Source organism: Myxocyprinus asiaticus, chromosome 2, assembly GCF_019703515.2.
Source record: "Myxocyprinus asiaticus isolate MX2 ecotype Aquarium Trade chromosome 2, UBuf_Myxa_2, whole genome shotgun sequence".
In the NCBI taxonomy this organism is placed as follows: domain Eukaryota; kingdom Metazoa; phylum Chordata; class Actinopteri; order Cypriniformes; family Catostomidae; genus Myxocyprinus; species Myxocyprinus asiaticus.
In genome coordinates, this window is record NC_059345.1 from 41,223,337 (window position 1) to 41,238,763 (window position 15,427).

Sequence of the window (15,427 nt, forward strand, 5' to 3'; positions counted from 1 at the left end):
AAGACGCTAAATACTTTGACACATTTCACAGCTTTCTTATTTTTCAAGTTCAATATTGTTTTCAAGTATTGTCGGACTTCTGTTTTAAACATTATAAACAGTGGTTTGTTCTTCTCATACTTAGCTTTATGTATACTAAATTTACCTAAGAGGAGTAACAGATTAATCAAGTAATATCCTTTACAATGAGACATATATCATAATTAAAGAAACCAAACAAAATATTTTGGAAATTAGACATAATATGTTCTTTAACAAATGAGCAGAAGTTTGACCAAAAACACACAGAGTAAGGACAACTCCAAAATAAATGAAAAATAGTTTCTGGATGCAGTTCACAAAATGCACAAGAAACATATTAAACAATTAAATGTATTTTCTGGATAATAGTTACAAGGATAATATTTATGAATAATCTTAAAAGACATTTCTTTGATTTTGTTTGTAATTAGATATTTATGGGGTAAATTCCAAATAAGACCATCAACTTGATTATTCAAAAGGTTAACACAGCTGGACTAGAGACGATATCTTTCTGAAAAAGAGCACAAATACGTCTATTATTATTCTTATTAAAGCAAGAAGAGAAACAGTCCTGACCAACTGGTGTAGTAACAGGATCTACTGAGTGTAAAGGAAGCGGAGAAAATACATTATTTCTAAGAAACATTTTAATACCTGAAGGAATAGCATCCGTAACTACAGCAAATTCATTCGGAGTTATTGGAAATGTAAATTTGGATAATTCGTAAATTCAATAAAAGCCTTTCTTGGTTGAAAAGTTGACTTACTAAAACTATATTATTAGAGAACTATTTACAGTATATATTAAAAAAATAATAATAATAACATTTAAACAAAATATACTATAATTCCAAATATAACATATATGTGGGGAAAAGTTGTGTTTTGTAAATTAAAGACCAAGAGAGAAGCATTTGTTTATGAAAGCTAGATCATTTCAATGGAAGCTTGGTGATGCTGATGCTTTTCTGACACATGATAGCCCAATCAAACCCACCATCAGTGTCATGAAACAGGAAACCATGTAGTTGTTTGAGTTGTTTAAATTTCATCACATTGAAGGGAGACGAAGCTATTGAGAATCCTCACAATATTACATACTACAAAATGCATTGTACTTGTTAAGGTAAATAATTGTTGAATGAAAAAGTGCAAGAATCTGTTATTTCACTCACTAGTAGCATTTTTCTTTTTAAAGAGACATTCTTCTTTTAAAATACATTTTCCCTTAAATATAAGTTAAGCGTAAGTTAACAGCATTTGTGGCATAATGTTGATTACCACAAAAATTTATTTTGATCTGTCCCTCCATTTCTAAAAAAAAAAAAAAAAAAACAGAAATCTGGTTCCAGTAAAGCACTTACAATGGAAGTGAATGCGGTTAATTTGTAAACGTTAGAATACTCACTGTTTCAAAATTATAGCCACAAGATGTAAACAATGGCCCTTTCACACATACAGCCTTTTCCAGAAAATTTACTGCATTTATTTTTAGGTTAGAGATCATATGAATGTACACTCCAAACACGACCCTTTTGAAAAAAAAAAAAATGGTACATTTTGCTCTGGCAATTTCCAGTATCATAAATTTCCATGTTGATGGAATGTGTGAACAGCACATGTGGTACATTTACCAGTAAAAAGGCAACCCAACAATTTTCCTGTAATTTACCTGGTTGCATGTGTGAAAGGGGCTAATTTGTATGTTAACATGATTTTAGTGTGATCAAATCACTCACTAACCTTTTCTGTGCAAAGTTATATCCAATTTTACAACTTTGTTGCCATGACGATGTAACGCCATAAACCCTAAAACGACCATACACTCTTAAAGATTTTCCCGTCAAAAAACAGTAAAGAACTGGCAGCAGGGTTGCCAGCATGTTACTGTAAAATTAATGGTGTCTTGCTGTTGCTGAAATTAACAGCTAGATACTGTTTTTACAGCTACAGTATACAACTGTAATTTAGCAGCATATAGCAGGCAAATTACATACTATCTACTGTTATTGAAATGAACAGCTCTGTTCCCAGCATGCACTGCGGCTTGAAGAAATTACTTCGATTTTTTACTATTTACTGGTTTATTTTGACATTGTTTTTGTTGCAGTCTAAGTTACTTGGATTTTAATGTTCAGCTATTACTTATGTATGTTTGTTAATTGTCACCACTGTTGCGTTTTGTATGCCAAGAGTTGATATCTGTGTGTCTTCATAACAACTTGAGTCATGCTATAAGTTCATCAAACACATCAAACACTCAACTTGCTGATATCATTTTGCTGAAATATCCTTTACTGTTTTTGCTTTTATGTTTGTATGTGTAATACATCACTATTGTCACATATAGTGCCATTTGCAAGGTAGGATCAGACATTCAGTCTGACTTTAGGTTTTGTCTTCCAAGTGCAATTATTTGTGTTTTACTTAAACATAAATTGACTGGCTGGAAGAACATGATATAATAATAAAGAAGGTTCAAGTTGCCAGCTCGAGAACACTAATCATCATAATGGTGACTTCAAACAAAACACAACTATTGATAACAAAACAACAACACTAATTAAACTAAGACTTCTATTAAGTCTGAATAAATAATTTTGTATGTGTTTTTTTATTTATTATTATTATTATTTATTTTTTTGTAGCTCCAATGCATTGCCAAAGCACACATACTTATTCAAGCACAAAGGCTCAATGCAGTGCTATACTGTTATTTTACTGTGTACAGATTGTTGTTTATTACTGTTCAATCCTGGCAAAACTGTACAATTAATGTGTACATTGCAGCTAAGGTTTTTAACAGAAAGAAATGAAAACAAACTGGCATTTAGTATCACAGATACTCTTCCTCTTTGGAGTGTACATTCAAGAATTGTTTGTATTTGTGTTGTATCTTTCTAGGGATTTTCTATGTCACTGTTGTCTTTAGCTTGTTGACTGAGGGTTGTAAGGGTTGTAATAAATGTAATATATTACTCTAATAGTGGGTAAAAAAACAAAACAATATTTCATAATTTATTTTAGCCATAGAACAATGACAATCTAAAAGCCAATTAATTAAATTTACAAACAAAATGTTGACTTTATAATATTATACTTATTCTTGTCACATAATATGAATGTGTCTTTATAGGTATTTTTATATTTTAGGAAGGGGTCCTTCACAAGGGGATCATCATTTCTGCAGTCCTTTGCATCAAAAATTTTGAAAACCCCTGGTCTAAATTATTATTATTATTATTGTGGTAATCAACATAATGTGACAAATTCTGTCAATTGAGCTTAACTTGTAATGAATTCCTTTAAAGGGGTACTCAGTAACCTTTGTCTTTGTGTCATCTTGGACTTAAACTGACAACTAGCGGCTTGGATGCAGCATCATTTAAAATCAATAGTTTTCAGTTTCAAATGCAAATAACAGGACGGTTACTGAGATTAAGTGAGTAGTATTCGGCTGGTCATGTGATTCTAACATGGCAGCCCCCATGTGTGGACCCTCTCCATGTAGAATAAAACAGCTTTTATAAGATTACTGATATGACTGGAGTCTTCATTTTAATGTGAGTGCTCATGATTTCCTACATATATTGCAAAATTACAATTCCTGTCTTTAGGAGTTAAACTTTTTTAATGAGGAAAAAATTACAGAGTGCACCTTTAAGGATTTTTGTAGTGTCAGTTAAAGGGTTAACGGCTTCTTCCCTGTTGAAAAAGGCCTGGCCAAGATGGGGCTCTGCTGGTTTATCTCGGAGCACATCTCTCAGCCTGACCAGCTAAAACGTGTCCCAAACCCCTCTAAAACCAGCCCACCGACCAGCCAACCAGTTTTTTCCCCTCTTTAGCAGTTTTTAACCTGGTTGTTATTGTTTTTTTTTTTTGTTTTTTTAGACCAATCGGTGTTTAATTAACAGTTAACGGTTGATAATTGTTTTCTCTTGGACATCCTTTTATTTTCCCCCTCCGCCGTTGTTGTGCAGGTGTTGGACTCAGGGAGGCGGTTTTGCTCTGTAGGTGACCTCCATACTGACCTCTCAAGACCCGCTGTGAGTGAGTGCGCGCGCGTGTGTGCGCAGCGATCGGCTGTCTGTAAACCAACACAGCAGCAGCACGCGCTCCTTGACAACACAGCCAGTGAAGCAAAGCACGCGACCAGAGGCTCCTGTGAGTTCCACGAGCTGGAACTTAGCTTCCCAATTATGCGCAGGTATATATTTTGATATAAAATTCAGCCAAAGCGTTTCAGTGTCGGCAACCAAATGGACTGGTGTACGGGCGAACTTACGTGAAACACGTCCTCGAACTGACTGAACTGGGCGTTAAACTTTACAAGCACAGTGTGTAAAGGATGGTCTGAAGTCTCATGTTTACTTTCGCTGTTGACATTTGTGTACAATTTGGAAGCAGACACATAACCACCGCACCACGACTCCTGCAACGTGACAACGGACGAAGTCTGTGCTGAATATGACAGAGGACATCATGACGGCTGTTCGCGGAAATGTTTCTCAAGCTGCAGGTGCTTCGGGACCTAAAGATAGCGGACAGACTACGCCGACAAACGGGGCGATCCCCTCATTCACACCGGAGGAGCTCACCGAGGACTCGTCGTCTTGCACCAGCGAATTGACCCGCACGTGGCTGAAGTTCGCCAAGACCTTCATCATTATCTTCCCCATTTATGTCCTGGGTTATTTAGAGTTCAGCTTTAGCTGGCTTTTGATTGCAGTTACTATATATTTCTTTTGGAGGAGAAACACGAGATGTAAGAACACGAGGCTGAACAGAGCTCTCTCCTTCTTTGAGCAAGAGGACACTGTTAAACCGGAGCTGGAGGCAACTGAGTTACCATCATGGGTGAGTTAAACGTCTCTTTCATTGCTGACACTGACTGTGTCTCAAAAAGCAAGAAGCTGTCGAACTGCTTCTGGAGTCTCTTCTGGTTAAAGTGTAATGTTATTTTGATGGGAGTCATGGGACTTAATGTGACTGGAACAACAAGCCATGACAACTTTATTGGCCTATTTGTTGAGGCCTTTGTAGTTGGCAAGGTATGCTTAAACTGACAAAAACTGCATTATGTTCAAATCAAATTCTTAGTAACCTAACACAATGCAGCTAATAATTAGATCAAGCTATTGCTAATTAGATCAAGTGTGTATTTGCTTTAATCAAGCACGTCTGTTTGTTTGCTTTCCATTATGTGATCATTAAGCAAACTCTGGGTGCTGTGACTTAACTGTCTATGTTCGGGTCTCAGCTAATACCCAAGCTGTCCATGAGATAGAGCAAGTCTTTTTGCCCTTTTATCTGAGAAGGTGAACCATGTTTTCTGGAGGATGCAACATGCCTCCCATTTGATCAAAATACTGAAATACTTAGCCTAAAGCCAAGTTCAAAAAGTAAATATTGTATATGAAACATAAATGGACTATTGAACCTGAGGGGTGAATTTGTTGACTTCCAAATTAATATTTAATTCCTTGAAATGTGTAGATAAGGATGGTCTTCAATCAATGACTTGCACAATACAAGCACTCAAACCTGTGACTCTGGTGTCCCACTTGACCTTGTAAGATGTTTTTGCAAGGGAAAGGACAACATTCTTAGTAGCAATGTTGAATCATAGGATATACTCTCTAGAAACTAAAACAAGTATAAAGCTCTTTGGTGAAAAAGTTCTGATGTAAAGATTTGAAAAATAGATAATGTTAGGGGTGTGCCAGGGTGGTCGACTAATCGACTAGTCAAACTGACTAGTCGATTAGTGGGGTCGACTATTAACATTAAAGCTGTTAAAAATGCAAGCAATTAGCAGAAGAACACTTTACGTCAGTCGTGTTTCGGCACTGCTCTTCTGGCGGATGAATCTCATGATTTGAGCTTACCTGGATATCACCTGTATGTGAACATGACTGTAAAATATTCAGAGCCGGAGTCATAACATGCTATGTTTATGTTTATATTATGTTATATAATTAAACATTTAAAACTGAAATATTACTTGCTTTGATCAAGATAAAAAAAACACCCTTATTTACATATTTTGAATGAATGAATTTTACACTTATAGCACTTTTCTGACACTACACTCAAAGTGCTTTTACATAAAGAACAGGGGACTCTTCTCAACAAACACCAGTTACCAGTATATTTTTTATGTATTTTATCTACTATTAATGTTTTTTATTGTACTTTACACACACACACACACACACACACACACACACACACACACACATATATATATATAATATATCAGAGGTGAAACTTGTGTTATGGCTGATACAAGTTCAATAGAATACTTTATTTTTATATTATATTGTAAAGCCTCAGTTGATAATGCAAGTGAACCGTGATACTACGATAGTACGTCTATGCAATGCACACAACCATAAACTAAAACATAAAACAAGAATTCAATAATGATACTGTTAAAATATACTTTATTAAACATGAAAATATATGCTTAAATATGCGATATAACAGTTACAGTCAGAAGTCATTAGGGCTGCAACTAATGATTATTTTGATAATCGACTAATCTAACGATTATTAGAACGATTATTCGACTATTCGGGCGATTATTGCAATTATTAATCATTAGCTCTTAACCGATTCTTCAGCTTGTGCCCTGACTTAAAAGGTTGTATTAAATGTGCTTACTAACAATAAAGAGGACAAAATCATCTTTTAAAAATACCTCTAAATGTCATTCACTGAATTAAAGGAAATAAATATTTGTTTTCCATTTAAAATGGTCTAAAAATACATTTACTTGAGAAGCAACATATAAGATATTTAGACTTGCTTTAAGAGAGAACTATAAGTATATTTTGTACATAAGTGTATTTTTTCACTTGGTTATACTTCTGTGAGTCCAGTAAAGACAAAATATACTTCTATTCAAGATATATTCTCTAAAAGCAAGTCTAAATATCTTATATGCTGCTTCTCGGGTGAATGCATCTTTTTTTAAAGGATGTTTAGATATTTTTAAATATATTTGTATTTTTAATATTATATTCAACATTCTCAGATAACAAGTTTTTCTTCTGCAGTATAGCTGCTAAAGTAAATGTGTGTTGTTTTAAAGGAGTTTTAGATATTCATATTGGAAAACAAGCCAAAACAATAACAAATCAAAAATGTATTTTGTTGCAGTGTATAATGGGGCAAACTCACCTTTCTGTTCACTTCAATCCATATTTAACTCTCAAAAAACAAACTCTCTTATTAATAAAACTGCGTATTGCCAATTTTCTTCTTAATAAGAAATGCACAGTGACACACATATTACGATTTAATAAGTCACGAGCCATCACGTTATAATCTTGCTGCAGCAAGTGCGTGCTCGAGGGACGAGTGTCCCCGTGACAGAGTGTGCATCAGCTGGGAGAAGATTCAATTTCTCCCCCTTAGATCGGGACACTTCATGCAACTCATAGAAGAGGCGCTGACCACACAGAGAAATGCCCGCTTCAGAGTTTGTAGTTATTTACATGATCTGCTTCCGTTTTATTTTAACTTTAATAAAGTTATAATGCATTAAATATAACTGCATTAAAGATGTAATGCTGGGGTGTTTCCTTTAAAGACACTTGACACACAAGTTTTGTTTCAGCGGAGCGGCAGCTCCAGCTCCACTTATTCCACAACGAGAGTGCTTCTGTAGTTACTTATTTTGTATTTTTGTATAATTCCTTTATACTTTGCGATCTACATCACTTGAAGCTTTGAAAGTTTAGAGTGCATCTGGACTGTGAGTTGTGTTTTCTTCCTCTCCTCAGTCAGGCACGAGCTGCAGTGCTGCTCTCACGTTCTAACACATCATTAGAATTTCACACGATCTCACGTTACGTTATATGGCATCTATTTGACAACGAAAATTCTTGTCGACAATTTTTTATGTTGTCAACGTTGTCGATAATGTCGACTAATTGTTTCAGCCCTAGAAGTCATATATATTAAACATGTCAGTAACACTTGACAATGTAGATACATCGTGATCGGTTAACATACGAGTAATGTTTGATTCATACAAGCAATAAAAGCTTCATCAACCCTACCAGAAAACATATCCAACATTATAGCAGGTAAACAACTTCGCCAAACGGATAACAGATAAACATCCATCCAGACTGCAGCATACTACTGAACATAGTTTCTCCAGCCGGAAAACGTGGCGGCCGGTACTTCTTTCCTGTGTTTACAGACATGACGTAATGACGCAAGGATGTATGTCAAAAGTCAGCAACTTCACTCCAATCCGACCCGACAGCTCAAAATACAAATAATTTTTATAGACTTACCGTAGTGAATCAGGGTATGTAAGGACATTGTTTTGAACACTGACTGTTTATGTACTAAATCAATAATGGCAATTTGTTAATTTTTTTAAATCTTACATAGTGCAGCTTTATTTTTACTGGTGGTGTTTTTAATGGGAAACACAATTCTCAAATCAGTTGAGAGAGGCAACTTCTTAGAGAGTGTTTTTGCATGATGATTTTATGCGCTGTTGTTACAGCATAGCAGTGCATCAAAAATACATTACAAGATGATCACTGTCGGACGTTAAATCCTCTGCTGTCAGTACTATTCCCATATTTGTGAGGTGTTGTGGGAAGATTTAAGTCTTTTGCTGATTCTGTCTGACACGTCTTAAATAAATAGTTGCAGTAAACTGTATGTTGTGAACTAGATGTGTACATGCAAGTTTTTATCTTGCAGTTTTGCACTTTTGAATGAGCAGCGAGGATCACCCTGAAGCACTCCGGTCACATTGAAGCACATCATTCTGTATTCAGGATGTGCATAAGTGATTTTGTGCTGCTCTGTAATGGAGCCATACTTATTTCTTACTTTTCTTACTTTGATAGGCTAAATAACATCAAATTGCACAAAACTATTTATTTGTTGAATATCCGTTAGTTACCATGTTGAAGTGCTGCGCTTCGTCCATATATCCCTCTGAAACGTGTCTGATCTGGGTCATGTGAATATAATGCAGCTTAATTATATAGTATTATCTTTAACACTGACTAGTTGACTAGTCGTTCAAACAACTGACCGATTAGTCAATTAGGGAAATTGGTAGTTTTGAACATCCCTACCTTACTTCTTACCCTACAATGTTGTTAAAAATTCGTATTAAAGTAACATACAGACACAAATTAACTATAAACTGAAGCATATCATGTAAGTTAACTTCTCCCGATGGCTTCCACCAGTTTTACTTGTACTTAATGTGACATTTCTCTTTAACTACTGCTATAGCAATTCCATTGATGGTTTCCTGCACTGATCATGCAATCTTCCTGTCTGTGTAGTGTTAGTCATTAATCTGATGCATTGCCATCACATCACAGGCACCTGTTATTATCTCTTTTTTTTATCCTCAACTGCCTCGGAAGCTTAATCAAATTAGTTACTGACATGAGGCAACTCACCTTTAGGAGATCAGAAAACTGTTGGGGGGGGACTGTTCTGGAATATTCCGGGTTTAATACAAGTTAAGCTCAATCAACAACATTTGTGGCATTATATTGAATACCATAAAAATTAATTTTGACTCATCCCTCAAAGTCTGTCCAGGCGAGGTGATAAAAATGAAAAATCTTATAAAAATCTAATATAAAACACATAAACACACAACTTTTTGTCAATGTTGGTTTCATAATTAAATTAGTTTTTTTTTAAAGCATTTTCTACAAAGAAATAGGGCTGGGTGATATATCGAATATTAACGGTATAATCTAGATAATTTTGCTGACGATGTCAAATTGAACAATATCGTGAATATCGCGATTGATTTTAATGTGCTTTCATTTGGCCATTAAGTTTCATGGAGCGCACCAGTAGACTAATTTCACGATCCATCAGGGCTGCACAATTAAACAAAATAACATCAAAATGGCAAGTTGGTCATATGTGATTATTAATCCACAAAAGGCTGTGATTTTAAAGACAGATAAACATGGTCTGTGTGTGATTCAGAACAAACCAGTGACACGCTGATCTGTGTGCATAGTGGCGCTCTCAGATCAGTTCATGTGCATTGTGAAATCAAAGTAATGCAGGTTCAAGCATTCGCACAATTCCAAACATTAGTAACAGTTACAAATTATTATACAAATCTACATACGTGTCACAGAATAACAGAAAAAAAGGAGATTACAGCGTTTCAGGAAATGCAGAACATTGTAAACTGTCAAATACACATTGCTTTTCCTGTGAAGTTGAAGTAAATACGACAGCACTTTCGGTGTCAAAATAAAAGCCCCCTGGTGAAGATGAAGTAAACAGGACAGAAATATAATACTTTTGTATAACACAAATCTAATAATCAGAATAATAATGATAATTCAGCATTATATTAAAATAATCAACCTGACGTGTCCCACAGTAATAATTTAGTATTATGCAATGTTCAACTGGGGTTTCAAATAAGTCAGTGAAGTAGCTTTGCACACCTTGTTCATTCACAAAAATGTATTAGTAAAAACATTTGAAGGTAAATAATGTGTTTTATTAAGCTACTATGTATCATTGATTTAAAAAAAAAAAAAAAAAACACCTGAGCCATTTTAGAGCAAATACATAATTATTGAGATATATATATATATATCAAATATCGTCAATAGGCTGAAAAATATTGAGAGATAATTTAAGACATATCGCCCAGCCCTACAAAGAAATAGACTTAATTGCTTAAAAAAGTGGTGTAGCCATCAGGTGAAAGGTATTAAAATACTTTCCATGCACCTTAAATACACATTAGTGTACTCTATTTAATCATTAATTTTAAAGTTTTCAAAAACAATTTAAGGTACATTTTTGTATTATTATTTATTTAAATTTTTTTTTTTTGTACAATTATCCTGACTTTTTGAGTCATGAATATCAAAAAGTTTTCTTAGGGTTACGCCATATGACCTGAACAACATGTGCCTTTTCATATTCATAATCGTGATTAAAAAATAAATAAAACTTCAAACACAGTAATGAGGGTCTCCTCTCGTTTGTGGCATGTAGGCCTATTATATCAAATACATTTTTTAATAACTGAATAGATCTGGACAAAAAGTTAGTGTCACATCATAACATAACTCTGGGTTATTAAATGGAAAGATAGAACATTGATCTTACAGATTACCACAGTTTCATCAAATTACTTTACTGTAAGTAATTTGAAGTCTTACAAAACATCTGGACTATACTGTGACAACAATCAGACAAGCATCTTTAATTGGAAATATTCTTTCAAAGGGAAATTCTGTCCATGACCTATTCAGTGTGAAGTAATCCTCTGAGATCTTTAGTGACCATAGAAACACTGTTGCCATGGAAATGTTCAGTGTCTTTCCCACATATCATTATTACTAAATAATTGTTTTTAATATTCATGTTTGAGTGAATCCCCAAGGCAAGTGCAGGGCACAGTAGCTTTGGCTGTGTTCAGTGATACTTGCCCTCTCTGCAGAAAAAAAAGATTGATGGTTATGCTGAACTGATATGAATATGTCAGGGAGCGAGTTACTCCAGAAAAAAGTGCTGTGCTGTCATATGCGATACTTTGCTCCAAAACAAACATCTACACCAGCGCTGTTTGGGCTGAAATTAAATTCAGAGTAAGTGTACTCCAGAAGAATGTCTCTCTCTCTCTTAAACACACAAACACATAGGCCACTACTTTGATCCTACAGATTACAATAAAGATGTTACTTATAATAATTAAAAGAGGTTAGTATTATAGGACAATGGTAACAAAAAAGTAATCTCAGGTTGAGTGCGCAGGTGTAAAATCTGCCAACTTGATGTGGGTTACCTGAGAATTACCTTTTGAACTTTTGCTTAATGACTTTGAGAGAATGGTTTTGCAGCTGTGTTACTATGGTGATGCGATTCAAATGTAGTAGCCCTATACATTTGTTTTGCTTGTGTGTAGAATTTGTGTATAGTAGGTTTATAGAAGGCTTAGAGAATGTTTTACTGTGTGAAGTTTTTAAGATGGGTGGCCTTTTCTGCATAGGAAAATGCTATCTGTGAAATTCAGTGTTTGCTTTTATGGAGGTGATAGGTCTGATCCAAAAGCAGCAGAAGCGAGTAAACAGTCTTTTATTTGAAACTAATGGAATGGCACGACAAAACACAGATGCAGAAACTGGAACCGCTGGCGGCCTCACGGGAATGAGTGGGGTCCAACCAGGGTGAAGCGTCAGAGCCTTTAGACACGCTTGGCTCGAGCGTGAGAAGAGACGAAGGATGTACTGGAGCCGGCAGCCTCCCGGGGTCTGAGAACCTTAGAGGAGAGCACACACACAAACAAGGGGGGGGGGGGCACGTTGGTGGTGTGAAGTGAAGACTGGAAGACAGGCTTGATCTTGGAGATATGAAAGATGGGATGGATGCATCTCAAGGCGTGGGGAAGCTTCAAACAGACGGACACCGGACTGAGCACCTTAGAAATGGGGAATGGCCCAGTGAATTTGGGAGCAAGCTTACGGGAGGATACATTAAGAGGAATGTCTTTAGCAGATAACCAGACCTTTTGAGCGACAGTATACCGGTGACAATCCGCCTGAGCTATAATGTACTCCCAGCCTTGAGAAGCACCCGACTAGCCAGCCTCCACGTGCAACGGCAGCAAGAAATGAACGCGTGGGCCAAGGGCATAGCTATGTCGAGTTCCTGATCCGGAAACAACGGCAGCTGGAACAGAGGCAGCATTGAAATGGGGAGAGACCCGTAGACAATGCCAATTGGGAGTTGAAAGCATACTCCTCCCACATGAGCTGCTCGCTCAAAGATGAGGGATTCTTAGCGGCCACACAGCAGAGCATCCCCTCTAGGCTCTGGTTGGCTTGCTCCATCTGGCCGTTGGTCTGGGGATGGAACCCAGACGACAGATTAACCGATGCACCCAGCTGCTGACAAAACCACATCCACAGGAATACCATGAATCCGGAAGACGTGATCAACGACAGCGGTCGCCATCTCACGTGCTGAAGGGAGCTTTGGGAGTGGAATAAAATGGGCAGCCCTCGAGAACCTGTCCACCACCATCAACACGACCGTGTTGCCACAGAACGGAGGAAGTCCCATGACGAAGTCGAGCGTGATGTGTGACCAGGGTCTCGAAGGCACGGACAAAGGTTTTAAAAGTCCCTCCAGGGGACAGTTAGAGTGCTTACCACGAGCACAAACTGAGCAAGCCAACACAAAACGTTGTATGTCCCACACCACTGTAGGCCACCAGAACCGCTGCTGAACAACGGCCTCAGTGTGCCTCATACCTGGATGACAGGCCATCTTGGAGGAATGACCCCACTGAAGGACGGAGGGGTGGATTGCCCGCGGCACAAAAAACAGACTGACTGTACTCCCTTCGAGGCCGTCACTCCCCGAAGTGCTCCCCACACTTCTGACTCGACTCTCCAGGACAGATCCGCCACCACTCGATGTGAGGGGATGACTGTGTCCGGGGAGCCTGAATCCTCAGAAGTTTCAAAGAGTCAAGAGGGCACATCAGGTTTGACGTTTTTGGACCCCGGTTGGTAGGAAAGGGTAAAGTTAAACCTACCAACCCAGCGAGCCTGCTGAGAATGTAATCTCTTAGCTGATGTAATATATTCTAAATTGGCCAGTCCAAACCAAAAACAGAATCTCTGTCCCCTCCAGCCAGTGATGCCACTCCTCCAAGGCGAGCTTGACCACCAACAGTTAACAGTCACCGACGTCGTAGTTCCATTCTGCCGGTGTGAGACTGTGTGAAAAGAATGCACAGGGGTGGATCTTGCCATCCCTGGGTGAGCGCTGTGAGAGAATCGCACCCACACTCGTGTCTGACACATTAACCTCCACCAAAAATTGTCGGGCTGGATCCAGAATAGTTAAAATGGGGGTGGATGAAAACCGCGATTTAGGAGAATTAAATGCCAATTGTGCCTGTTCCGACCAAAAAAAAACCTAGCTTTGGTGGAGATCAAACCCATGAGAGGGGCAACTACCTGACTGCAATTGCGTATAAAACGCAGGTAGAAATTTGCAGACCTCTTTAGAGCCTTGCTAGAGTCCGGGGTTGGCCAACCGGTGACGGCTTTCACCTAGAAAGGATCCATACGCACGCCCCTGAGCGACAAGATGTACCCTAAGAACGAAACCAACTGTGCATGGAACACACACTTCCCCGCCTTCACGAACAGCTTGTTCCCAGCAGCCTCTGCAACATATCCCTGATGTGCTCGATGTGCACCTGGAGAGATGGGGGAATTTCAAAATGTTATTCAGGTACACAAAAATAAATCTATTGATCGTTTCATGGAGCACGTCATTGACAAGTGTCTGGAAGACAGCTGGAGTGTTAGTAAGGCCAAAGGGCATAATGAAATATTCAAAATGCCCAGTGGGCATGTGAAATGAATCATAGATAATCTATGTTAGCCAGCTTTATAATACAACCTTGGTGGTAAGTTTAAATCAGCAGAATTCGCAACAACTATTTTCATTAAATTTTCTTACAATGTTTAAGATGCAAGACATAAAAACACAATGATGACAATGAACTGTAGGACAAGTGATAGTTCCGTCTACTGGCCCGAAACTCTCTCACACCAGCTGGCCATCCTTATTGTCGAGTGTGTCAGTTTATTATTGTCCTGAGTGTGTCATTTGCACCGCTCCCACTCTGCTGTGATGCTAATGCATTGCAGCACTTTACATTTGCAGGGATTTAACTACAACTATGCTCACTGCACCCTATTGCTGTACATACAGACATGCTAAAGCCCCTGCAGTGAAAGAATTCAGAGGGGAAAAATAGATATGGGTGGCCCTTTTTTGTTCAGGAAGCATTTCACACGTTTAGACAGGAAGTCCTTTTATTTTGTCAGACATTGGGTGTGTGTTTGTGATTGACAGAGGGGTTTCTTTAAAAACACTGCAGTATCTTTATAGAAGTTGTCTTTTTCATCCTCTCTTTCATTGTGTTGTAACATATGTTTAATCTTAATAATTTATTTTCCTACCAGGTTCATTATCCAGATGTGGAGAGAGCTGAGTGGCTAAATAAGGTGAGAAAATGATGATAAATAATTGTCCATCCTTCCTCATCTCTTAAGTAATCATCATCATACCACTCTTACTGTATTCATCTCTCTCTCTCCTCATTCACACTGGGCTCTGATCCTGGGATATCGGCGGGATCAATGTCAGGGAGCCTTCTGTGTGAACGCAAGCCGGTGCCGGAATGCCTGAAAATGTAATCCTGGGATCAGACATTACATTTACATTTATGCATTTGGCAGACGCTTTTATCCAAAGCGACTTACAGTGCACTTATTACAGGGACAATCCCCCTGGAGCAACCTGGAGTAAAGTGCCTTGCTCAAGGACACAATGG

General features: G+C 37.7%; 1 protein-coding gene across 2 annotated transcripts in view; it reads left to right on the top strand.

Moving 5' to 3' along the window:
- Window positions 1-3,884: 3,884 nt before the first annotated feature.
- Window positions 3,885-15,427, top strand: part of LOC127411884 (extended synaptotagmin-2-like) — a 48,738-nt gene continuing 37,195 nt past the window's right edge. The window contains exons 1-2 of one of the 2 annotated variants that reach the window (XM_051647739.1): window positions 3,885-4,881; window positions 15,057-15,098. In XM_051647739.1, the coding sequence (XP_051503699.1) occupies window positions 4,492-4,881; window positions 15,057-15,098 (432 nt within the window). In that variant the 5' untranslated portion in view covers window positions 3,885-4,491. The remainder of the gene's footprint in view (window positions 4,882-15,056; window positions 15,099-15,427) is intronic. The other variant, XM_051647748.1, reaches the window with a different exon arrangement.